This window comes from Carassius auratus, chromosome 3 (assembly GCF_003368295.1).
Source record: "Carassius auratus strain Wakin chromosome 3, ASM336829v1, whole genome shotgun sequence".
Classification (NCBI taxonomy): domain Eukaryota; kingdom Metazoa; phylum Chordata; class Actinopteri; order Cypriniformes; family Cyprinidae; genus Carassius; species Carassius auratus.
The window spans coordinates 25802992-25830629 of record NC_039245.1 but is presented as its reverse complement, the minus strand read 5'-3'; the positions used below and the strand labels follow the sequence as shown (position 1 = coordinate 25830629).

At 39.1% G+C, this 27638-nt stretch overlaps 2 protein-coding genes across 3 annotated transcripts in view; one reads left to right on the top strand and one right to left on the bottom strand.

Annotated features, from left to right (window-relative positions):
- Positions 1 to 8097, top strand: part of LOC113052516 (probable helicase with zinc finger domain) — a 45040-nt gene extending 36943 nt beyond the window's left edge. Inside the window, exons 28-31 of one of the 2 annotated variants that reach the window (XM_026216936.1) lie at positions 4008 to 4236; positions 5041 to 5551; positions 7192 to 7426; positions 7539 to 8097. In XM_026216936.1, coding sequence (XP_026072721.1) covers positions 4008 to 4236; positions 5041 to 5551; positions 7192 to 7426; positions 7539 to 7870 — 1307 coding nt within the window. In that variant the 3' untranslated portion in view covers positions 7871 to 8097. The remainder of the gene's footprint in view (positions 1 to 4007; positions 4237 to 5040; positions 5552 to 7191; positions 7427 to 7538) is intronic. The other variant, XM_026216930.1, reaches the window with a different exon arrangement.
- A 242-nt stretch (positions 8098 to 8339) lies between these two features.
- On the bottom strand, positions 8340 to 20787 carry LOC113052532 (voltage-dependent calcium channel gamma-1 subunit-like). The gene is made up of 4 exons (XM_026216946.1): positions 20370 to 20787; positions 13756 to 13830; positions 10638 to 10775; positions 8340 to 10352 (listed from the first exon to the last, which is right to left on the bottom strand). Exons 1-4 carry the CDS (start codon positions 20608 to 20610, stop codon positions 10120 to 10122), a joined length of 687 nt encoding a protein of 228 aa, XP_026072731.1. The 5' UTR covers positions 20611 to 20787; the 3' UTR covers positions 8340 to 10119.
- Between the last annotated feature and the right edge of the window lie 6851 nt (positions 20788 to 27638).

Below are 27638 nucleotides of genomic sequence, written 5' to 3'. Positions count from 1 at the left end.
TAGTTTGGCTGGTCCTGCGACTTATAGTCAGGTGCAACTTATTTATCAAAATTAATTTGACATGAACCAAGAGAAAACATTACCGTCTCCAGCCGTGAGAGGGCGCTCTATGCTGCTCAGTTCTCCTGTAGTCTACACTGAAGACATAGAGCGCCCTCTCACGGCTGGAGACGGTAATGTTTTCTCTTGGTTCTACATAAATGCGACTTATAGTCCAGTGCGACTTATATATGTTTTTTTCCTCGTCATGACGTATTTTTGGACTGATGCGACTCATACTCAGGTGCGACTTATAGTCCGGAAAAATATCAACACCGCAACATCGTCGGTTGTTGGTCCATTACCACTGCGGTGGTAAAAATCTGCCACCGTCACAGCCCTAAAATTTCAAATGATAAAATCGAATTTAGTGATTAATATTATTATTATTGCTGTTGTTGTCTAAAATTGAACACCTTTGCAATGTAAACAAATGACAGGCCACATTTGTTATTCATCTCCTTCACACTGCACTTTGTTGTCAGGTATATTATGCATTTTTTTATTGACATTGATATTTTTACGTTTACTTCCAGAGAGATATTATTGAGTTTACAGGCTAAAGTGGTCTTGCTGTGGTAAACACTGTTGCTATTGTAGAAAAAATATATATATTTGCGTCACATTTAAAATATAATTATATAATTAATTTCTGAATTGTTTTTATTTTTATAATGATAATTCAGAGAATGAGGAAATCTGAATAAGCCTTACCAGTGTTGTGATAATTATTTTAAGGCACTCATCGTGTTAAGAAATAAATAAGTACTGTAATATAATAAAAGTTTAGTCAAATAACATAAAAAAGACCAGACCCTTCGATGCCTGTGAAACTTTTCTCCCTCAAACAGCACGCTTCTACTTCTACACTACAGGCTACACACAGCAATATAAACAACGTATCTGCATGTTCTCACATCACATCGTTCTTGTAAAATAATAATAAGTAAATAAACACCAAAATCACTTCGCTGAGAATGAAACACCACTTACCAGCTGCCACGGTTCTGAAAATATCTTTGAGCAATTGAAAAATGCGCGTGCAGCGTGAGGAATTTTCCCGGTCAGGTGAAAGGTCATCATGTTGGTCATTTTATTTACGGCTAAATTATTATTAATAAATTGTAATAATATTATGATTGGACGTGGGCAGGCATTCACAAAAGGGTATGTTATTACAAAAAAAAATTCGAGGATATTTTGCTTTGACAAAGGGCACTTAAGGGGCAAAGGAGCAGGTGCTCAAGTGAACCGGTTCTTTCGGACAATTCGATCAAATAAAACCACTTGAAAAAAAAAAAAAACGGTTCACCGGTTCTTTTGCGCCGGATGTAATGTCATTCGCGATGACTGCCCTTGATTCAAGCCTTCGGTTTACCAGTGCTCATAACACTAGCACAGAATCAGTTCGGTTCAGACGCGCTGTGTGTCGGTCTGCTTCACACTGAATTACACATGCGCAGTTATCATCAGCTCCTCGGTTCTCGAATCGGACGCGTCTGACAGAAACGGTTCTCGGTTCAGTGTATGAATAAATGTCGAAATAATTATTTTTTATTATTATTCTGTGTAGTTTGAAGATATATATTTTTTAAATCTTTATCCCGGATATATATATATATATATATATATATATATATATATATATATATATATATATATATATATATATATATATATATATATATATATATATATATAAAATATTTTAATCAGGAAGAGGATGGGGGGTCAGAGCGTTTTTTTGCAGGGTCTTGAGACCCCCAAAGACACCCCCTGGCACCGCCGATGTATAAGACACGATTTTTCATTCGCACGAAGTTGATAGACGTAACGGTATTCTATACTGTATATCCCCATACACTACCTCTGTCCATCACGGAAAATGCATGTTTAAAATTTCTATTAAACACCGTATAGTGTCATTTGGTTCACGAGGGCACAGGAATTGTCCTCGCAAACCATGTTTAACATTGTAATACCTATTTCTGATATTTATAAACCATATACAAGAACACACACACACACACACAGCTGCTTGCAAATGATATGAGCCGCGACCATACGAGCATACACGATTTCCACACAATTGAAAAAAAATCGCATGCGAACTCGTACGACAGCAAAAATCGCACCGTGTACGCCCGCCTAAACACTAAGAAAACATACTGTGATTTGAAATAAAAATACATTTATAACATTATATAGCACAGTTAATCAACATGAGACAACCAATAGTGAGCTGTTTCCTGAATATCAGCACGATTGCAGATTTGACACTGATTTTATTAATTCAGTAAACGAGTAGTTCAAATTAAGGGTCACTTTTTTTATATTACTTTTTCTGGTAATGGCCTGATTTTTCAGTATGTTTAGCATTCAACTTCTAATGGAAGTTTGTTAAATCAATTTTGAAATGTCTGTTGATCCATTTCTAATTCAGTTCAGAGTGATAAAGTCTATTTAAATTATGTAGATTTTCGCAGATAATCCAACATTATCATCATTGCATCATATTCAAATTGAATGGTTACTTTAAAACATTTAAATAGTCAAAATGATGGGATCATTAAATAAATGCTTTTATTCAACAAAGAAAGATTAAATTGACCAAAAGTGTCAGTAAAGACATTTATAATGTTACAAAGGAATTTTTCAAATAAATGCTGTTCTTTTGAACTTTCTACTCAAAGAATCCTGAAAAGTTAAATGTATCAGTTTCCACAAAAATATGAAGCTTAAAAAATAAGAACCATTATTAATAGAGGACTAGTATAATTGATAATTACAGAGCAGCTAATCATCACATCAGAATGATTTCTCAAGGATCATGTGACACTGAAGACTGGATGATGAAAATACAGCTTTAACATCACAGGAAAAATATATATATATATTACAAAATATTAAAATAAAAAAGTTATTTTAAATTGAAATAATATTCCACTATTACTTCTAAGCAGAAGAGACTTTTTTTCAAAAACACAAAAATGCTTTGACAGGGAGAGTGTGTGAGAGATATATGTATTGCATTAAAGAAATTGTAAAAATGCATTAGAAAAACCTTAAATTAGATTTGACGATGCCTGCAGAAACCTTGTATGTAAATGTATGGATGGTTGATGTATTGTTCTGTAGTGTCTATTCCGGCTGCTCTCTGTATCGCAGTTTTGATTTTTCTTTGCCAACAACTTTGACAGTTGTAAGTTTAGTTCAAGCTTCTCATAAACTCCACAGTATTGTGCCTAAGGGGTTGAATTTGGCACTGTAAACGCCTTTTCACACCAAGCTAGATTTTATATATTTTTTTGACAAAGTTATTAAATTGAAACAGTCTCTCTAAATCCTTGAACTGAGTCTGAATCAGCCACGCAGAAAACACTAGCAGTGCACACAAAACTCAATAATGTAGTAACGCACATCAACCCCCACAACACACTTAAAACCAGTCAGAACAGACCAACATCCCAACCGGGCTGCACAGTTATAACTGTGGTTATTAATTTCTTTTTACATTTTATTAGAGCAATTAAACATTAACTCACACCCAGCATCTATTTGCTGATTTATTAAAATATGACACTCAGGACAACATAACAATGCTATAAAAAGGTATTGGCATGGTGATTAATGTTCTTAGTTTCTTAGCAAATATAACAATTTGCATGGTTTTAAGGTTTCAGTTAAGTACTTAGTCGTGTTAATTAACATGTTCTTAATATAGGGTTATGGTTTGGATTATGGTTTGGTTCAGGGTTTGTTGCTTGTAGTATTGCATACTGTTATTAGTAGAGTAAGCACATGGAACAAGGGCACTGTGAAAGAAAGTGTTACCTTTTTAGTCGAGGTGTCTTAACCATTAAGGTCATCAGAATAACTGGTCAGCCTCCTTCAGGAGAACTTGAATGCATCCGTCTGCTGAAGTAGTCATGCCATGTCACAGGGCTTTGTTGGTTGTGTTTTCACAGATGGCCAGGCTTCCTCAGGGCTGGATGCTCTGGGCCAGCAGCAGCAGCAGCAGTTGGCGGCTCGTGTGGGTCAGTGGGGTGAACAGTCTCCCTTCCTGCAGGCCGGTATGGCCCCCTTCCCCCTGGCTCATCTTGGCCAGCCGGGTCTGAGACTCCCTCAGCAGCTCCTCAGAGGCGGCTGGGGCCTGGGCCCTGCAGCAGAGGAGGAGCCCAGACCTGCCATGCACAGGTTTGGAGAAAAGAAAAGAATCTACCGCAAATGATTTGTTTACCACACACAAAATGTCATTAATTTACAAAACGAGGTTTCTTAGGAGAGCGTGAAAGTTTTGCGAGGTAATCCTTTTATCATGCAAGCGCAAACCTTTTCTTTCTCGGGAGTGAGTGTTTTGAAAGCGAACGTGACTGTTGCATACCTCTGAAAGAATTTGGCATTAATTCGCAAAACTGTGAACGCAAGTTTTTTTTTGGGGGGGGGAACGCAAAAGTTTTTTGAGCGAAAACTGTTTTGCGAATGAATTCAAAGGTTTTGCAAGACAACTATACTGTTTTCAGTCACAAAACTGTTGCGTTCTCCCAAGAAACCTTGAGTTCTCTCGTAAAACCTTTGCATTAATTCGCAAAACTGTTGTTTTCACTCAAAAAAAAACGTTTGCGTTCTCCCAAGAAACCTTGAGTTTTGTGAATTAAAGCAAAGGTTTTCAGGGGTATGCAAGAGTTTAGTGAGTTAATGCAAACTTTTAGAAAACAAGTCGAGTCAAAATGTAGAATACTGCTGTTTATTGTTGATTATTGTTTTTAAGTTTGTTTAATACTGCTTCACCATTTTTCTGTGCCGTTTATGAAAATATATTAGACATTATACACTATATACAGTTCAGTATGTAGTAAGCTATAATTCCATTTCCTGTTTCTCTGGCTGACTCTCTCTATCCATCTCTCTCTCTCTCTCTCCCCTCCCCTCCCCCCCCCCCTCCCTCTCCCATTCTCCCTCTCTCTCTCTCTCTCCCCCTCTCCCTCTCTCTCCCTCCAGATATCCCGGTCTTCTGCGTGAAATGCTCCCTCAAGACCAGTATGAGCAGCGGGAGCCGGCCGACATGCCCCCTCCTCAGTCTCGCCTTCTTCAGTACCGTCAAGTCCAGCTCCGAAACCCCGGAGACCTGCCGTCTCCCTCTTCCTCCAGCTCAAACCACACCTCGGGCCCCAACCCCTTCACAGTTCCAGGTCCACCCTCCTTCCCCGACACCGGCCGAGAGCTGCCAATGGGCGGCCAGCCCTTCCAGCAGCACCAAGCCTTCCATCAGGCTTCCTACTCCCTGCCGCCCGAGCACACAGCGGGGCCTCTTCCGGTCAAATACCTCCTGCAGGAGGCCCACTGGCCCCACCCTGGCCTACCCCAGAGCCACGTGCTGGGCCACGGCGTGCCTTTTGGCATGCAGACCATGGCGCACAGGCAAGAGCAGGGCCCCCTCACGCAGCTGCAGCACCAGCAGCAGAAACAGCAGCTCCAGGCCCCACAGAGCTCCCTGCACAGTGTAGAAGAGGTGAGGGCCGTCTGTAGTCTGTTAAATCATCTTCACCGTGCTTCGCTGTCTGCACTCCCATTGATAGTCACTGCATAGACTGCATAAAGTTGAGCTCTCATTAACCGTCTCTGATGCTAATGTTGCTTCAAATGAGCAATTCTAAATGGAAATCAACAAATTAGTCACTTGTTGCTGTAACTATTAAGAATGAATAATACAATTTAGATATTTAGTTATTTTAGCACTTTGGTTCCTGAAGTCAGTGCATTGGGTTTAAGTTCTGTGGTCAAAATGAGCTCAAGATATTCTACAATATAAAATATAAAATGGATCAGTAATAGCCTGCTTGAGGTTTTTCTTGTCTTGAAAAAGACTGTTACTAACAAATGGTTACATGGGACTACAGAATTAAACTAAACTTCATCACGCCGAAACTTATCTATTACTAGTCTGCTTTCAAAGCCTTATTGTGTTTATAATCAACTCAAACGTTTAAAGTTAGATTTTAAATAATGATTGGAATTGCAAATATCTTGATTATTTTTTGGGGGCGGCTGAAACGGGCTTCCATGCATAATAGTGGTGAAGCTAACTCTTGCTTTTACTTCTGACGTATTAAGACTTAAAACTCGTGTTCATTATAAAGATTTTCATGGACAAAACATTGAAGAATTGTAAACTTTTGTTGGTCATGGAGCTTATTTTCTGCAATAATCCAAAAGGCAGTGGGAAAATTCTTCTGGGTTTTTTTGTCGAGGGAACCAGTGTGATGTCAAATGGTTGGCCTAAAAGAATACATCATCATTGCAGCACTCCATTACCACAGAGAATAACTGTTTCCCGTCTGTCGGATTGTAAGAGCAGATGTTTGCAATACTGTAAGTATTGAATGGAAGTCTATGGAGCACGCGTGCTGAAAGTTCATTTTGTGTTAAGTTATTCTACAATGTAGGAGGATAAGCTTTTAAGGTAGTTCCTGTAGGAGTTTGCTCCATATTAATAGTTTCAGGACACTGAAATCATATCAAACTTCACTGGGGGAGCTGATGGTCAACTCTGTGATGGTTATGTATTTTATAAGCGTTTTATGTGATTTGCTAATTTTTAACATTATTAACATAAGTATTTTAAAAGCCGACACTCTTGCCATCAAGGCTTCAAATAAACATGTATTTACTTGTACTTTGAACATTTTCTGTACATTTATACACTGTACACGACACGTGTGGTAATAACAGCATAAGACATTATGTAGAAAAAAAATATGGAAATGGTAAAATTTTTGTATTCTTGGTTCTCTAATTTGGACTTCTGCTGCTTCATTTGTGATTAAGCATTAAAAGAAAAAATAGGCTGAAAAAGGACAGTAAATAATAAATCGTGTCTGAATTGGACTACATATCTCTGGCGTTCAGTTGAGCTCCCACTGTTTTTGATGTTTCAGTCACACATGCATTCAATTGAGGATCTCTGATTGCATTAGTTTCTGGCTAGTCCCACACTCATTTTCTATCTCTCTCTCTCTCTCTCTCTCTCTCTCTCTCTCTCTCTCTCTCTCTCTCTGTCTCTCTCTCTCTGTCTCTCTCTCTCTCTGTCTCTGTCTGTCTCTCTCTCTCTCTCTCTCTCTCTCTCTCTCTCTCTCTCTCTCTCTCTCTCAGTATGAACCACGGGGCCCCGGGAGGCCTCTGTACCAGAGGAGAATCTCCCCCAGCTCCCCCCAGCCATATCCGGACAGCCTGGACCCTCAGGACCACCCCACGCCCTCCTACAGATACCCCTCAGCAGACCTGTGGCTGGGCAGCAGTGGCCCCGGGCCCGGCCCAAACCCCGCTCCTCTCCAAAACATTCCATGTAACGGAGCGAGCCACCTCGTCCCTCACAGGGAGGTTTTAGGTGCGTCTCACTGACCTTTGCTTGCTTCGAATAGTTTTTGGATTGATTAAACTTATTCGTAACTAATTTATTTTGTTTAATCCTGTTGTGACATGCGCTAATTGTTCCTCAGTTTCAAAGGCGATGAGTGTCTCAGAGGAGCAGCAGTCGCCTCACCCCGCCAGCACCGCATCTCTCCAGCACCACGGACAGTTCCCACCCCTCATGCCCAGCAAGCAGACCCCGCCCGACCCAGGAGGGGGCAACACCAGCCCGGGGGCCCCCCAGGGGCCCGGCAACCCCAAGCCCCCGACCATGTCATACGCCAGCGCCCTCCGAGCCCCTCCAAAGCCCCGGCCGCTGCCCGAGCAGGTCAAGAAAAACAGTGACCCCATCTCTCTGTTACAGGAACTTAGCATAGGCAGTTCAAACAGTAGCAATGGCTATTACACGTATTTTAAATAAGTCAATATATATGAACTGTGTACACCTGTTAAAAATGAAAACCGTTGAAAAAAAAATTGAATAACAATCTAAAAAAAAAAAAAAAAAAAAAAATGTCTTTTGATTTTGTGGGATAGTTAGACATTTTGCGTTTTATTATTTTTTACTTGCTTTAGTACTAGTTGATTCTTTTACAGTTTGCCATCTGTGATTTTACAAACCGAATCAGCATATATATATATATATATATATATATATATATATATATATATATATATGTATGTATATATATGTATGTATCATGAAACACCAAAACATTTGGAAAAAAATAAAACATAAAAAAAAACAATAACCAAAAATACAAAAAATGATTTATGGAAAACAGATTTTTAAAAACAATGATTTGGTTGGCCACTCAGCTGCCCGTCTTTCCTGTAATTATGTCCGCTCTCTTTGCATCCACTCCCAGGAGTAAAACTTGTTGAAGTGATTTTTTTTTCCCAGCTGGCATTTTTTTATGATGTTTAGTTTCTTTGTGTGTTATCTTGTGCTTGCTGCTGAGTGGTGAACTGACTCGGATAAAACGAAAACAAAAAAAATATTATAAGTTGTATAGATGTAGACAGACTTTTCTCAAACCTGTAAATATAAATAAATACATGAGATGAGAGTTGTGTGCTTTATTCTTCTACTACCACATCTGCATGTAGAATGTAAAAAAAAAAAATATCACACAGGCAAATATAAACCTTTTTGTTCTCAATGAAATGGGACATTTTAGATTTTTATTATATTTGCAAATACATGAAAAAATGCAAAGCTGCCTAGTGTAAAGATTCTGCTTGCTATTGGATATCAAAATGCTCAGTTTTAATAAGCAAAAAAGATTTTATTTGTGCTCACCTGATCAAGATAAAAAAAAGAACCATCATGAGAGCTATAATGTGTTTACTTGTGCTCAGGAAATGGTTATTAGTTCTGGCAAAAGGCAAGATGCAACCAAAAAACTGGTTGTTTAATAAAGCTATTAGCAATAATGCAAACTGATACATTAGCATTAGTAAATTAGCAAATATACCAAAAATGAGCATTCACATTATTCTTAAATCACAAATGTGTTCATTATTTGCCCACTGATCCAAAAGCCCTTGGACTATGTTCAAAACACATGTAATCTATAACCATTCGACATCTTAAATCTCCATTTCTAAGGTGGCAGTGTACATATTAAGCCCTGGTTCACTGTCTTTATACAAGTCTGATATAATGGAGTAGCATAACAAAGACGTGTGAATAACAGAATAAGCTTTTGTTTATGAATGTTTGGTGGATTTCAGTCCATTTCTATTAGTTTGAACTCTTTCTATAGGAGTATACTCGTTTTATACACACATTGGAAATACTTTTCTTTCTGGAAAATGGGTCAAACGTACAATCAAATGAGAATGAGAATGTCCTTCCCTCTAAATTAAGCCCTTAAACCAGGAACAGGAAGCAGTAACTCATGGTTTGGTGGTGTCTTAAACTAAAGGCTATTGGCTATAAAATAAATATAAAAAGGACGAGACCTTCGATATGTCCTGCCCCACCTACATCAGTGCAGTAAATGTTTGTGGGGTTTTAACAGTCTTTCTTTGAGATTCACTCGCTCAAAAGCAGGAAGTCCCAGTGTGACATGACTATAACAGCTTAAATGACCAGGGAAGTATAAACCGGTACTAGTTATGTTATTAGATTCAACTCACTTTAAAGTGCAATCTGTATTTGCTGAAACAAACAATCCATCGTTGCTTATACTTTAATGGTCACCCATTATCCAGTTTCAGAAATAACAGATTGTAAACTTTATGTACTATAAACAAGTCCTTAAATATACATTCTAAGCTGTCATCTATTGCATATAAGCATGAATGCACATACAAATGTTTTCATATACCATAAAACATTTGTTATAACAAAATTCATGTTCGATATTTCATATAGACTTTAATGGGACCGTTTACCCAAAAATGTCAATTCTGTTATTATTCACTCACCATCAAATCTTTTCGAACCGGTTTGACCTGCATTTTTCTATAGAACACAGTTTCAAAGAATCTATACAATTAAAAAAACTATTTGCATAATCTATCCGTCCCTCTGTCAGTGCTGAGTTAAAAATATCAATGCATCACTATCATCATCTATAAATGCAATGCATCATCATTCACTCTGCTAATATGACTCCTGTGTCAGCTGCGCTGCGCTCTTACGCTGTGGTCATCTCTACTCTAGTCTATGGGTTCTGGTTCGGCGTCCATGCAGGTCTCCCAGGGGTTTCTGGGCATGTGTGGCATGGAGATGATGAGGAGGCTGATGCCGCTGAGGAAGAGGAGGGTGAAGGCGGCGCAGGCGCAAGCGAAGGACCACGAATAGTAGTACTCCATCCATATGGTCTCGTCGCTGTCGATCATGCGTTTGACCGACTGCCTCATGATCTCCACCGAGATGACGATGCACAGACCTGTGAGGGCGAGGAAGGTCACAGAGGTCAAATGAAGAATAAAGGGGGTGGTTTTTGTAAAACATTACATAAGTACTCCATAAATACTCTTTATAAGAGTATGCTAAAGTGTACTTCTTTTACACAAGTGTAAACTTATATAAATGCTAATAACATGGTTTCTTGGACATATACCATGGCATTGTTTGAACTATGATTATTCAGTGTACATGGGAGAAGCATGGTAGCATAACTTCAACAATTCCAGATAAATGACTCAAACTACAGTTTTAACATAGTGCTTACCTGCAAAAGCAAAGAACATGCCAGCTGGTCTCAGCAGGTAGTCTCTGCCCTTCCCAAAAGCCCCCAGGAGGCAGAGACTGCCCAGGGTCATGAAGGCCAGACTGAAGATGGCTATGGCAGCAGCTGAGATGTTGTACTCTGACAGAAGGAAATCACAGCTGGATCAAAGCTAGACCAGGTCTTATGAGATCTTATATTATTAATTTGTTCTTTTAAAACATGTCTTCAACTATGCATACAGGTGTAAACCTGCTGTACAAGTATTTAATATAATCTAATTACTCGTATGTGTAGCAAATCCGTGCTGTGCTCTGTGCGAGCTAATCTGCTAGCGTGTTAACTGAAAACAAAATGAAAGAATATCTAATTTGACCATTTGTAGCGTTGGCTGAGTTGTGATGCATGATATACTTAATTAAAATAGAAATAATTTATTTCATTGTAAAGACTGTTGGATTCCTTATGTGTCAATAAATGTGTCAATATACTGTGAATTGTCTTATTTTCACTAATTAGGAATATGAAAAATAATTCGGTTGTAATTAGGTCTGAAAAGACGTCTTTTCAACTTTAACTTTACAACCATATGTAGAAGTAAATTGGACGTCTTAGACAGACGTCTTTTCATCTTTCACTTTTCAACCACATTTAAAGAGTAGGGGGAGGCTGCAGTCTCCCCATATAGCATTTAATCGTAATTTGGACGGATTTTTTGTCTTTTCGACGACCTGAAAAAGACGTCTTTTCACCTTTCAATTTTCAACTAAATTTTAACGTTGTTTAGACGTCTGCCAATGACGTCTTTTCGACGTCTTTTCAACGAGTTTTTGCTGGGTGGGTAAGAACCCAAGCAAGAAGCTAAATTAAGCCGCTTCAACATAAGCTATCTACTTCTGTATGTTTTGGTAGGTTTCTATTTATTTATCCAATTTTATTCTTTCTTATTAATAATTATCGATATCAAAGATTTTTTATGCAACTGCTGCTTACCAAAAGAGCTTGCATTCACCATACAATTCTGCAGGCACCTTGCATTCCCAACCAGATCATTCAAGGATGACTTCATCTACCCTGCTAATTCAGATGATCTGGCTAATCAGTCTGACCTCTAGAGTCTAGACTAATGTTGCATTTAATGTGTCATTAATTAGTAATACAGAAAAGATCAATATTGTCAATGAGTATTGACATTTTAGGTTGTGGCTCAGGAAGTACGTGCTTCGCCTTTCGCTGCATTCAGCACTTTATCAAACTCAGATAAAATGACCGAGCTAGAGCGTGAAATAGCTAAGATGCGCTCTGCTCAAGTAGGCAGAAAATTGAATGCCAATGGCCATAATATTTGGTTGCCAGATTGCGCTGCCTGTGATTGCTGGACATTACGTCATAACTGAGAAATACAAAGCTCCAATCTTAAGAAGAGCAAGGTACTTAACAGAACTTTGAAGAATATGAACAAATATGTTGTATTGTTATATCTTAGGAGCAGTACGTTGCTTGCATATGAAAAACTCGTTGTTATGCATTGCTAAGTTGTTAGCATGTTGCTTGAGGTTTTTAGGGTGTTGCTAGAGTGGCCTGTTTGTTTGACATTTATCATTTACCGGCCAAAAATTTGAAGTAAGATTGCTTGGGAAAGCAGAATCATTTGTGTGTGTCGTGTAAGCAATGCAGAATGGACAGTCTTGGGTAGTAACTGATTATATGCTGGTTGGGTATGTTTTGATGCTGGGATGCTGGTTTATGATGGTACTTTGCTGGTTTATGATGGTCCTTTGCTGTCCTTTGCTGGTATATGCTGGTCCTCTGCTGGTTTATGATGGTCCTTTGCTGGTTTATGATGGTCCTTTGCTGGTTTATGCTGGTCCTTTGCTGGTATAAGCTGGTCCTTTGCTGGTTTATGATGGTCCTTTGCTGTTTTAAGCTGGTCCTTTGCTGGTTTATGATGGCCCTTTGCTGGTTTAAACTGGTCCTTTGCTGGTTTATGATGATCATTTGCTGGTTTATGATGGTCCTTTGCTGGTTTAAGCTGGTCCTTTGCTGGTTTATGATGGCCCTTTGCTGGTTTAAACTGGTCCTTTGCTGGTTTATGATGATCATTTTCTGGTTTATGATGGCCCTTTGCTGGTTTAAACTGGTCCTTTGCTGGTTTATGATGATCATTTGCTGGTTTATGATGGTCATTTGCTGGTTTAAGCTGGTCCTTTGCTGGTTTAAGCTGGTCCTTTGCTGGCTTAAGCTGGTCCTTTGCTGGTTTATGATGGTCATTTGCTGGTTTAAGCTGGTCCTTTGCTGGTTTATGATGGCCCTTTGCTGGTTTAAGATGGTCCTTTGCTGGTTTATGATGATCATTTGCTGGTTTATGATGGTCATTTGCTGGTTTAAGCTGGTCCTTTGCTGGTTTAAGCTGGTCCTTTGCTGGTTTATGATGGTCATTTGCTGGTTTAAGCTGGTCCTTTGCTGGTTTATGATGGCTCTTTGCTGGTTTAAGCTTGTCCTTTGCTGGTTTATGATGATCATTTGCTGGTTTATGATGGTCATTTGCTGGTTTAAGCTGGTCCTTTGCTGGTTTATGCTGGTCATGTGCTGGCAAAGGACCAGCATAAACCAGCATCGCAGCGTCAAAACATACCTAACCAGCATATGCTGTTTTTTTTCAGCAGGGGTAATCTGGATAAAATACTTTTAATCGGAATACGGTTACTTTTTTATTGATTAAAATATTATTCACTCTATAGCACTCTATAGATTTAACCTTGATATAATGACATGTTTAATGCACTTCATGTTGTTAATAACAATTAATTAAATATGTATTTTTTGTATTTTTATATCAGAATGGTAATTATCAAATAATTTAGTGAAATTAATTAGGTCAAAAGTAATCAAAAAGTAATCCTATTATATTACCTAAAATGTCTAATGTAATGGATTAGATTACTGACTACAATTTTTGTCAGCAACAAACTACAATTTGCAAGTAATGTACCCAGAACTGAGGATGGGTTACACAGCTAATTTAAGTTGATTTCCTATTCCACTTCTTCTCATCCCTGCATAGTTTTAAGTGTAAACCAGTGCACTATACTCCCATGATTTCAAAGGGGGAAAACCTTACCTTTCTGAGTCTTTACTTCAAAAACTTCAGCCTCTTCCCCTGATGTGAAGTGTTTGAAGTAGGAGCAGTTCTTGACTGGAAAACAAGATGAAAACAGTGACTGTAGCTGAGTTGCAAGTGTTACCGTAGCCTGTTATTACGATGCAGCCAAACTACCAATGAGCCCACTTGACATTTTCTCCAGAGACCATAGCCGGGTGCTCACAAACAAGCCAGGCATTCATGTGTGTCCATCGAATAGATCACGAATTCTGAATTATGTGCGGAGGGCATGTGTTTATATTGCACAAGCCTTCTTGCTGGTATTCAAGACACGATCCTCTAAGTGTTTTTGGACAGGTAGACAAATTAGCTGATGAAATGCAACAAGCTCTGTTTGCTACCATTATTTAGTCCTCCCTCACTTAACAAAATAACACTTTGTATTGCACAATTGCCTAATACCCCACTGCCCCCAACCCCCTTGGGCAAATTAACAGAAATGAGCTTCTCGTCCATGTGTTTATCAAGTTACAGGTCCTCTGTCTCATATCTCCCAGGGCAACATTAAAAGCCACATTATATAAGATATATATATTATAGAATCTTCTTTAGATTAAACTCATAAAGCAACCCCATCGTCCCCTGTGCCAGGAGAAAGATTGACAAGAGGAGCTGTTTGATACGCTGGACCAAGAATCTCCAGCTCAAGTGGGGGGTTGTGGGAGGCCTATGCATAGGTTACCTAGCAACAGGCTGGTCTTAGCTTTATTAATAAAGGCAGACAGGGGTTTGGGATGCATCGTTGTGCTGCTTTAGACCATGATTTACTCAGCTTATTTGACTATTCCCATCACAGGCCCTTAGCGCAAGCTGTTGTGGATGAGCTATCTCACGATTGGCCTCTGAGAGCCTTTGGCCGTAGTGTTTGGTGCCATGTGTGGGCTAATACACGTGTTGGGTCGTGTTCAGTTGTCTGGACATAAATAGCCCTGTGTTAGGATTTCAACACCCTCATCCCACGATGTGAGACTTGATTTAATTGTATTTCGAGCCCTTTGCGGCAATAAAGAGTCGTTGAGTGTGTTTTGTGGAGATTCATTGACATGCCTCCATGTTTTCCAAGCCACTGGATGTCTTTTCATGTCCTCTTCACCTGTCTTGCTTCAGTAGGCCTGTCAGCGCCCTTCATCCGTTTGACAGAGACATACAAGGACAGAGCGATCACGGATCAGTCCCAGATAAAAGGGCCACTCTTGACAAATCAGTCATTTGTTTCTCCTGGCTGGAATTGAATATTAGACCTGTGCCATGCGCCTTGCTCTGCTTGTAGGCAGATCTGTTTTTCAGAATGATTGTACCTAAAGCTCAAAAAGAACAGCATGAGTCTTTTCAATTCAGTGGCACCACCGCGTAACATGAGGAGCCGAAAATAGCAATTTGGGGCATATCATTGACCTTGCAGGTTTGTTAATGAAAGCACTTATTTCAGGGAGGAGGTCGATTGCTGGGTTGCTGTGGCTGTCATATTAGTTTTTCACATCTTGATTAAAGCTCCCTCTATTTTGTGGCCCATGTAAACAGACCACTGGGCTTGGCAAGTTTCCTTTAGCGTGAGGTTTTCGAGTGGCGTGAGATGGCTGTGCTGATTTTATTTAGGTAATTATGAAGCATTAGCTCATGAAAACAGAGGTGTCCTCTTGCAGAGCGACCATTAGATTCTGGGTCAATGTTAGAGGATGAGGACAAATTTAAAGCAGCTGACCCGCTAAGGGTGCTTATATCTGGGTCGCTCAAGAGAAGTGGCTTCCTCCGGGGCCTCTGTGCCTTTGGAGAAGTTTGGCTGTCAACTGAGATAAAGCCCCTGTAACACAAAGGTACTAAAGGAACCGTTCATCTAAAAAATAACAGTTCTGTCATTAGCTTCATCATTACCCTCATGGTGTTCAAAACAAATTACTTTCTTTCTTCAGTGGAGCATAAAAAAAGATTCACACTAGATCTTCTCGCAGCTCTTTTTCGCACAACGAACACATATAGTAACTAGACACCTTCAAGCTCCACAAATGACAAAAGAGCACCATTAAAGTACTGTAAGGGGCCGTTCACAGAGAATGCGTCTTTCGGTCTAAAAAAAAACAAGTTGACAGAACTCTGGAGAAGTTTTTATAAAAGCGCAGTGCAGACTGTCCTCTCCACCAATTTGCCGTCAGATGATATAGTTGCAATGCCAACTTGCTCTGTAAACAAAAGTTCGTAATGCTTGCCCCACCTCCGGGGTCTTCTGATTGGTCCATTGTTTTGGAACAGTCATTGATGAGTGTCAAGACACTGCAAAAGACGCAAGACTTGAACACAATGGTCATAAATATAGATCATAAACCAAACCCTCTCAATGTAATCTAATGGGACATAAGATAATAAGAACATAATCAAATTACACCTTTTTCCATCATTTTATGTAGTTATAATAATGCTGATTTATGTTCAAGTGTTAGTTTGTCTAATAAGTTTGCTTTTAGCTGGTTATTTGATGCTATAAAGCAGGGTGTGGTGTCATGATTGTGAGTTTGCAATTGGGTCTGTGGGAGTTTGGCTGGGTCTTTGTTACTGTGGCTCCTCCTCATGATGACTACTGCGCAGACTTGGCCTCCAAATGAATCACTACTGTGCAGACTCTGGCTCCAAATGAATCACTACTGTGCAGACTCTGGCTCCAAATGAATTTCTACTGTGCAGACTCTGGCTCCAAATGAATTTCTACTGTGCAGACTCTGGCTCCAAATGGCGTCATTTTTGCAAGATGACAGCGGCCATACTGGGATGTTTTGGCTTCACTTTTCTAAAGTTGAAGGAAGTGGAGACACATCGTCCATCTTTTTTTTCATTCTATGGTTCTGTGTGAATGGCCCCTACTGGTAGTCCATATGATGGACAATTTCCAAATCCATATGATAGTTCACAATGTCTTCTTCTATCTTGCACAGAACAATACTGTATCAGAATTCACTGAGTAGTTCCATTTTCAAGTTGTTCAAGTCCCTTAAATTTACTATTTTAACATAATTAACTCCACTGGGTGGATCGAGAGGCACTTAAACAGACCCGAGTGTTGAATAAGTGTGAAATCTTAGATACCCTAGAAGAAAACGATGAGTCTCGCCAGGACTCATAGCGCTTCTTTTCCCTCTGTGAGAAGCAGGTCTGGGAGTGAAGCCAAGAATCATTGAGCAAGCAGGAATATAACTGTTTAAATGCTAATGTTTTGGCTTATGGCTTCTTCTGTGCAATTCAAGAGGCTATCCAAATCTAACCACTCCCCAGACAGTGGTGTTTGCAGTACTAGTGTGAACTGGGCCACACGTTATCTCATAGGACGTCGCTTTGAATGGCTGTACTCTGCAAGGTGTCTGTGGAGCCTCAGGGTTAGGTGCTTTCTAACCCTTGCCAGCACAAACTCTCCCACTGGGACAGGAATATCAGTAGGTCTCTGCCAAGACTGGAATCCTCCACCTCATTAAACTGCAGTTGGAGAAAACTCATGCTGCACATTGGTAAGCAATACTGGTAGTGTGCATTATCATACAGGAAATGTTTGACGAAGCACAGATTAAGCTGACTTTGACTAATAATCTTAGATCTGAGAGAATTGTGTCATTGCTAATCTGAATTTTGACTATCGGCATAAAGTCTAATAAACACTGCAGCTTATTCCAGTTAAGAACCACTCACTTTGAGGTTGAGGTTTATGGATGGCTAAATTTCAAATATTCCCGAGAGTATAGTGCAATGCACAGGTATACTTAAGGATATCTCATGTACTTGCTACTAAGTCTTAAATCTCTGGACTTTTCAAAGATCAAAGCAACTAGGTAAGTGTGAGTTCAAACCTTTGACTCCTCCTCTTCAGAAGTTCTCATTGTAGTGAGAAGGGTTCTGCAGTACTACAAGCCACACCCCCCCAGTTACGCCTACTACTATTAAGTTATGCCTCTTGCAGAAAAACAAGCGTAAATTTGATTGACTAAACAATCTTTTCAAGTAAATGATTTTATTCTAACTTGGAGGGGCATGGTTACTACTACTGTGGGACACAAAAGGATACACGTGATTGTAGCAGCCTTGTTTCCTGATGGCCTGGCAAAAAACTTTTCACTATTCTGGAGCATTTTGATTCCCAGAAATTGCATAAAGCCAATCAGATAGGAACTTGCTGCTTTAGTAAAGCTCTTGTCTTTTTGTGTACAGTAAATACATCTCAGATGAATGGTCTTTAGTCCATAAATGGTCCAAAGGCATCTGAGGCTGAAGCTACATCTTGGATGATGAAATATAGTACACTGTCATAGCCAGTTGTCAACTTGTCTAAAATGTGTAACTGAGTTGAACTGAATGGTTCAATCCAATTGCAACTGTAGGCTATGGTGACCATATGAGCCATTTTCCCAGGATGCGTCCTTGCCAGGATTTCTATATTGCCTAAAACATCCAAAGTAGTTTGACCAATAACATGCAGGTATTGTACATAATCAACCAGTCGTGGCATTTGAGAAGTTGAGATCTACAGAGAACGATCAAAGCAATGCAAATACACGTACATGTTAGGTGTTTGTTCGTTTATTCAACTTGAAGTGTCGATGTGCACCGATCATTGTATGACACCAAAGTACCAAGAGTGATTTTAATGCATAAGGAGCTGTCTGCTCTGCTCTCTATAGCTCTTATGAATGTCATACAATGATTGATCTGCAAAGCACAAACAGCCAAAATCTGGAAATTTTAGGCAATATAAATCCTGGCCAGCACGCGTCATGGGAAAATGGCTCATGTGGTCACCCTACTGTAGACTGTTGTCATTTTGCATCTATAGTTTGGGCCTTGCTTAAGGAGGAGGTCTTCTCCAGACATTCACAGGAACACATGGAGGGAAGGTTCGCTCTGATTATCTCCATAGTTCTTCCCGAGATATGAAAAGAGGAAGTTGGTCTTACTGTGCCCTGGATCACACAGGTGACAGCCTGGACCCAATTACTATTTTACTCTAGTTGTTTTTGTGTAGTTTCTGAGCCCTCTGTTACATTTTTCCACTCAAAATTTGATCTTTTTATCCTCGTTCAGACTGTCATCTGATTTGAATGACTGTCCACACAGTGTATTGCAGGGATCCTCAAATCTGGCCTACGAGTTTAGCTCTAACCCTAATCAAACACTCAGGGTTGGAGCTAAACTCTGCAGTGCATTGGCCCTCCAGGACAAGATTTGAGAAACCCTGCTGTATTGCGACTGTTCATATCTGATTGATGTGTCCATAAATGCTCTTTTGTTTTACAGAATGTGCATTGGTTTCTATGTCACAATGCCATTGTGTTGTTATGCCAACGCTAAAAACAACAATTAACAGCTATAACAGTTTGCAATTCAGATGTAGTCTTAGCACATGACATATCATGTTTTGCCGTCACGCTGGATTATTATTATTATGGATTTCGTCTTATGATGCAGCAGCAGAAACGCAGGAAGCTGGAATGTGCAGCTTTATTCCATGCTGCCGTCTCCGCTGGTTTCAAAACTCAAAGAAGTGCATACACTAGCAATATATTGTGTTTTTCCACTTGACTTGCATCTCGCAACAAAACACGCTTGTATCTGTCAAGATGTTCATTGTGCTTTTATTCTATTGGTGTCTTTACGTTTTATGTGACGTGAAAACGTGAATAAACTAGGCTAAATCCAAGCTGACCGGTCAGACTGAAACAGATTTCCAGGAATGCGATTTGAATAGGATTACAAACCACATAGAAATGTAGAAACTAATTTGCAAAAATTGGATTTCATGTAGTTCGTTGCCATTCAGACTATCTAGATATAATCAGATTTGCAAAAAATTTGGGATGACAGTCTGAACTAGGCTTTTGTGTGACATTTGATCTATAACCTGCCATCTGTAATTCTCAAGCATTAAATGTTAAAATAAGTATGTTTGCATAATGCAGTTGATGGTTAATTGACAGGAACAGAAGGAATTATGAGTGAATTGCATTTATTTGTTCTCCTCAATCTGTTTGAGCTCATGAGCTTGGGTGCAGGAATGAAATGAGGCTGATGCATCCCTAGAGCAGCGTAAAGACCAGTCGAGTTATGTCCTGTCCTCCACAGGTAGATTCAGCTCATCTGCCTTTCCAATAATCCATATCCACTGATCTGCTCGTAAATCACATCAACTATTACAGCCTTAATCAACCCAATGACAACAGAAATAACAAATCAACGCCCGTTCAATTCATTAGCACTCTGGTCAATGACCTCTCTAAGCAATTCAAAAACAGCGCAAATATAATAGACCCTTGCAAACTCCCAGAAACAGACTCCCACTCAAAGTGCCAATTGATGGTGAAATGAGAAACCACAGTGTTCGAGAGAACAAAACTTTTCACACAGTGTGAGAGTATGATAGTATGCCTGACTTGGCTTCTTCTGCTTCCCAATTGCCATTTACAAAACTTAAGATGAATGAGGTGCTCTTCCAAAACCTTCACACGGAAGACAGATCCATGCCTTTGGGCTGCATCAGATGAAATGGTTGGACCTGTGCTAATGACGGTCATGAGAAATAACTTGGTCGTGAACGTCCTTACCTCCTGGCAGACTGATAGGGCCACAGCCTTTGCCCTGGGGGTCTTCCTCCACAATGTAGATACTCTTTTTACACAGCCTCCAAAGTCCGAAATGGGCCGTTTCGCAGGTGATGTTGAGCCGCTCCACCCTGGGACTCAGCACCGCCCAGTGGTCCGTCACCACCGCCGCCAACATGGATGAGATGCCTACCAGGATAACCAGGAAGGTGATCTTCACCTTGGTCTTCTTGTCCTCCAGCATTGTGGCCTCCGAAGATAAGTTTGCACCGCAGTTTGGAAATGTTTCTGCCCTTAAATGAATGCTTTGGTTTAGTTTACTTTTCAGGCACGAAGTCAGACGGCAACAACGCTATCTCTTCACTCCAGCTCACTGTCCACAAATCTCCGCTTCTGCTTGGAAAAAGAGGCCAGATAATAATGCCCTAGTTTTCTCTCTCTCTCTCTCTCTCTCCCTCCCTGTAAGTTTGGTATGGTGGGCTGTGCCTTTAGACCTGCCTTCATGATGTAGGCTGGGAAAGTTTATTAACTGATATTGTAAAATCTGCAGCTCACGTAAAGGAGATGTTTCTATAATTTCAGCCCGAGACACTGGAATAGGCTCCAGCAACCCTGTGACCCTGCATAGTTTGATATCACCATGATATCAAGGTCAAATTGTGATGTGGCGTGTTATACCATTAAATCATCTTTGTTGCATTGTTATTATTGCTAAAAATCTTCTGAAACAACCCATGCAAAGTCAGTTTGTATAGCTGTTGATGGGATTTTATTGTCGTCTTACTGTCGCTGAAGACTAGCCTCAAGCTCACAGCTGACTGATCTATGAACGTTCAAGATGACGTACAGATTCAGGGCTTGCAGCGTAAAGACAGACTCAAATTGTTACTGTGCAATGCATTGTGACGTGTCACCGGGGAAGACATTTAACGTTTTACATGTACTGAATGTGTTTTTCATCTTCTATGATTTGATGTTGATGGCCTGTTGTGTTAATTTGCCTTGTGCCTTGCTTTTCCAAAGCCGTTTAATGATTTCCTGTGCTACTGTTGCTCGCTGGATCCAAGAGGCTCAAGGGAAATCTCCTTTTATTAGTAGATGATCTACTTTCCTCCGTCAGTGAGTGAAAAGCTGTATCTATACCTGGGTCTCAAAATGGATTTCAGATTAACACTCTCATTAGCTTTTATTTAAAAAAATTATCAACCACCTCTTTTGAAAATTAACCATGGTTTTACTACAAATAAACCCCCAAAAACATGGTTGTTGTAGTTAAACCGTAACCACAAGTTAACCATGGTTTTACTACAAAAAAAAGTAGCATTATAAAATTAAAATACATTAATAAACATCTCACTCAAACTCGATTGGTTAAAGACTCGGACCTGACTCGAACTTGACAAGGTGGACTCGGACTCAACACTACCAACTTCCATCTATGATTATGTATGAATGGACTGTACTTGATATATATCATAGTACTGAAAGATTATGTAAAGAATACAGTTGTAGTACTATGGTTGCAGATCATTATTCTCTCTCAGTGTAAGAAACATACTAGAACGCTCCCCTTGATAATTGTTAGTGTTTTCACACTGCTGCCCATTTATTGGATCATTTACTTTGCCATTCACTGTAAAAGACAGAGCAGAGAATGTAAACAGCTGTAGTGTCCCTCGCACTTGAGTTACCCTTACGTGCTAATAAAGTAGCGTAACATAAACCGACATCTAAGTCTGAGCTTTTTATAAAACACCGTGGCCCACTTATCAAGACTCTGGCCCATTTTCTTTTGGTGACAAGTCTGTTGCCTCCTTCCATTTATACACAAACCGTGTCAAAAATGGCACACGGCAAAATTGGACTGCTTAAAGCAAAACATTAAAATAAAAAATGAGCAGCTATCTTGAAGTGAGGCATTACTGTTCAGGAACTACACCCTGGGCCTGATGTATGTTGTGTGAATAATGGTGGACACATTCATTGAGATGGAGAGCTCTCTTGAAATGTATTTTTATCTGCGTAGTAGCTAGAATACAGCAGGGATATAGATGCTGTGTTTCCAAACACACCACTCATGCATCAGTCTTTCAGTAATTTTTTTAATGAGAAGCAACACTTAATTCAAAAGAACAGTGAGCATTTACATCCACAGCAGACAGCTATTTTTATGCCAGGTTATTCAGTATTATTGTTCTGATGGGGATGGGATTCATCATTCATTCATTGTTGTTTTCCATGTAAAGGTCATGATTGCAGGACTGTATGCTGGTCTTGAATAGATATTTTACAGCGATTGTCAAAATAACTCAAAACTTGAACTCAAAACTACCTCCACTTATGATGATGTCTTAAATATACTGAGGACCACCAGATGTATGTAATTGGTTTCCAGGTCTAAAGTGTTAAACGGTGAAAATGGGTTGTGTACTCATTCTAATTAGAAAGTCATTTCTGTCCTACCAGTGAATGAAAAATGGAATCGGTTGTGTTAAAAATGGGTTGCTGAACGATGGGTTTTGCCTTGCTTTAGTACTCTACTATCTCCAGGTGACATTTAAAAAATGGAGAAAGCTGGGTTTTTTTGACAAATGACACTGTGGTTTGATTCTTTTTGATGATTCAGTCAAACCTTTTCACAACCTACATAGAAATCAAATGAGGCATTGTTTAGGAGTAAAACTGAGATTTGAATTATGTACATATGATTAAATTAAAAAAATGAAAATGAACCTTCTTCATACATATTTCATAAAAGTCTCCTCACTTCATATTCTAAAAAAAAAAAAAAAAAAACTTTAAAAGAATATACTGAAGTGCGAACGAAATGTAATTTCATTAATTTGCAATTAAATAAAAATTTATTACAGTTTATATTTATATTTAAAGCAATTAGCTGAACTTTAGAGTGCTGTATAATCTACTTAATTAAGACTTAAGTACACCTTTATATGTACAGTAATGTCATAATTATAAGTCTACTGCTGAATGTAATGGCAAGCAAATAATTGTCATTTCTATTGTGTTTCTTCATAAATGGAATTTGTAATGAAGTTACACTTATATTTTACTGAAGTCATATTTAACTGTATGTATGTTAAGTGCATTTCTTTAAAACATGACGAAATATTATTAAAGCATTAATGATTTAAAATTCACTTTACAGTAAAACATTAGAGTTAATGTGTCATACAACAAGGCACACTTTTTGTCTTCAAGTTTACTCTTCTTAAGTACACTTAAAATATTTTTTTTCATTATTATATTATCTCCAAGCACTCACAAGTACAATTAAGTTCACCTTTTTTCCTTTCTTTTTTTTACATGATTTGAAATCTTTGCTCATGACAGCTCAAATTTGGCACTTTAAAAAAATGAGAAAGATGCTTTTTAGTGTTGGCATCTACCAGCACGTGCTAATCTGCGAAACCTTGACCCCTCTGGTAAATCAACACATGTTTGAGTGCTACAGCTTCATCGCACAGACCCTGATGTTTGAGGGTCACAAGCAACAGATGAGAAACACCTCGCCCAGTTTGTCTCAGACAACATCAACGCAGTGGCATCTTCACCTCTTGCATCTCACAGCTGAGAAACCAATCTCCAATTGCTGATACAGCTAATACGGCCTACAGTTCACTTTGCTGAGCGTGTTGCAAGTACATGACAGCCACAGTGCAAAATCAATCTCATCTTGTCGTGAGTGTTTCATTAGGCTTCTCTGATTTCAAATGAATGGTTAACAATTTGATTCCTTTTAATGCGTTAGCTTCCAAATGGAAAGACAATGGTGATTGGTTTCAGATTTAATGCAAGGCTGAAGGAGGAGGTGAATAGACTGTATGCATTTCCTAATGACTGGTAATATTATTCAAGCTAAATTAGATTACCCAAACCCTCAGGGCCATCTCCTATAAAGGTCACTGAAAATAGAACTGTAGCATACCAAATCGGTTTGTACCATTCTCCATCAGCTATAATCTGTGCCACAGACACGATGGGCAGTAATACGGCAGAACACGGCTGATCAGGGCCATTCGGCTGAACTAATTTCTTTAAAACCGAGTAAACGGCCAGTTAATGAAGGCCATTAAAGAGGACGGAGACAAACACTCATTGGCAAGGTCAAAAGATTTTACCATTAGTCACTGTGAAGAATATCTTCCTTCTAGTTTGTGTTTTTCCACTGTTGGGTTGCCAGGTTTTGTATGTGTGTGTGTGTGTGTGTGTGTGTGTGTGTGTGTGTGTTTCTTACCAACCCAAGTAAAAAAAAATCATATTAATACTTTGGTCAAAAGATGTGACATTGAATTTAAGATGTGACATTTTATTTCAATGAAAGTTTTTCCTGCAACATTTTGACTTTTTTCCCCTTGCAATTCTGTTTATATCTCACAATTTGGATCTTTTACTCAGGATTGTGCAAAAGAAGTCAGCTTTAAACTATAAGATTTTGTTTTTTTTCAGAATTGCAAGTTAACATCTTTCATTTCAGATTTTTTCGTCAAAATTGTGAGACAAAAAAACGTGCAATTCTGAGAGAGAGAAAAAAACTTTTCTTTGTGAACAAGAATTTAGCAGTCTCTCAATTTTTCAATCTTGTGAGAACAAAAGACGAGAAGAATTGTGTCAAAATAGATTTCAAATGGAGATAAAAAGTTTCAACTGCTTTTTAATTTTTTTTCGAAATAATAAAAGCACACTTCCCTTTAACATATTTTGAGGTATAATTCATGTCTATAGTGCAAATGTGAATATTCACTTTGGTTCTCATGGTTAGGAGGTTGCTTAAGTCCTTGATGTTCTTCACCTTTTGTTAAAGTGACACAAACTTGTTTTGATGTCCTTACTTTGAAGATGAATGAACAACCTGCTTTAAACAGATGACTCTCGTTACTGGAGAGGTAAAATGAATCTACAATTCACTGTAGATTCAAACCATTCATACATGTTACTGGAAGGCTTAACTATTTATACAAAAGTGCAAGAAAATCTTCATTTATTTTAGGTGTCAAAACTAAGGAAGCTAGTGTCACTGGATTGGATCAGAAAATGTCCAAAATGCTGACACTTTGGCCCGTTTTCGCATTTTACATGACATTCCTCATTTTGTTTCATCCTTCAAGTATCTCAGGATTATTCAAAGAGAAAGAACAGCACTCGTTCTCATGTCATCTCAAACCTGTAGGACTATTATTCAAACCCGTGGATTTTAAAAGTAATATCCTGGTTGCCCTTTTCCATTTAATGAAAGTGAATGAGGACTGGCACTGTCAAACTTCGAAATTATATATGATTTGTGAACAAATCGCTCCTTTGAGTTGGATTTTTTTCAGATCTTTTATATTATAGTTCACATAAATGATTCATTCACTGGATTGATTTAGTTCTCAGGTGACTCAATGGTTAAGTCAACTGGAATATAGTGAATGAGTCATAAGGACAACTTGACATAAAAGCATCATAATAATTGTAGCCGATTAGTAATCCAAGTTATTATTCACTGATGATCTTTCGCTCCAGTCAGGTGATAACCATTGCAACTGGTATCATGGAGTCTGGACATATCTGTGATGAATTAAAGCACCGATCCTCGGTCACTCTTTCAATCTATGGAAAATAGCTGCATGGACATTATTGAAAAAATGGATTTGGATTGACATTAGGGTGAGTAAATAAGGGCAGAATGAATATTATTGGGTCAACTTGACCCACATGTGTAGGTTATGGCAAGACTGAATTAAAGTATGCATTAAAGTCTGTCTAACCCTCAAAATATTCAATTGAAAACAAAGGCAAACTGCTTTTCTAATTGCTTTATTTTGCAAATACAGGCAGCTGCTAGGCTGTTTAATTTGTAAGATTATTCCCAGTCCTGTTACAAAACACAAAAGTCACATAACAAAGCACTTATGCATAAGCGAGACACCGTTCCTCAATTAAATGTATTTATGTGAGCAAGGATATGCTGACTATGTCCAAGATACAGAGAAATACTGAGAACAACATTAGCAAATCAGAAAGAAAACCAGAAGGACAAAAACGCCTTCCAAGATGAACACAGAGAACATTACAGGTATTTATAGTGAGAGATGCTTGGCAGTGAGGCATCCTGGAGTCATCCCGTTAATAATACTGTGAAAAGCACACAAAGTCAATGGGTTAGAGAAAAACATGCAACAAACGTTTACATCTTCCCACCACACGCCGTTCTGCAAAGAGCCATGGCTCAAAAGCTTGTCAGAATGGCTTTACTAAGAAAAGGTAGCTGTAAATGCTTCAATTCAGTGAAACACATACCAGAGATTTCCATCTGCCACCTCTCCTTTTGTGAGGAAACACTATTAGCGACCCTGATTTGACCGCTCGCATGGATAATGCAGCCCTTGGTGGGAAAAAGCGATAGATTTTTCACTAAGGATCTGTCCAGATGGGAGCGTATAAACAGCAGCAACAGAGAAAAGATGAGGTTATATTGTCGACTCAAAGAGAAATCCAGGCATAAGGCTCTGGTGAGGCTAAGACACTTCGAATGGTCTTCTAAAAGGCTGGATCGGCCACACTGATGTCTTTCATACTGCTCTGCCCTAGATACTTATCAGCTGTCACTGGAATACTTCCGAGGGCTGACCGGCTCAAAACTTTCTTTCATTTCCAAATGTATAACATCTCTCAGCACTCCTTTTATCAGTGGACTCCAACAATGTCAGATCCCCAAAGATGCCCCATTCAGATGTTGCACTGCAATCACTCAAATTCACAAGAAGAAGTGGCTCTATGTAACCCACATTCAGGCAAAGACCGAGCTTTAGTGGAGGTGAAACCCCCCCCCCAATGGAGATGAAGGCTTTGACTGATTCACAATGGAAAACAACGACACTGGCTGGTTAACTACTGACACTTGTTGAACTACTATTAATGGCAGTCAGAATCTGAAATGAGAGCATAAAACTTGAGGCCTGTTGAATACTGCTTTACTTCCCTGCTGAAGAGACCATTAGAGAGCTGGTCACCATCACATGATGTGTTTTGAATGCTGGTGCTGAGCAAGGAACCCTGGAATCTAAACCTAAGACTTCTGATCTAGCTTAAACACAACATGAAATCAAAACGGACCCAATTTACTTGCGTAACCTCTAGGCTTATTGTGCATTCTACTGCATGACCAGAGGTGGGTAGAGTACCCAAAAACTTTACTCAAGTAAAAGTAAAAGTAATTCTAGAAATATTTACTCAAGTAAAAGTAAAAGTACTAGTCTTGAATAGTTACTT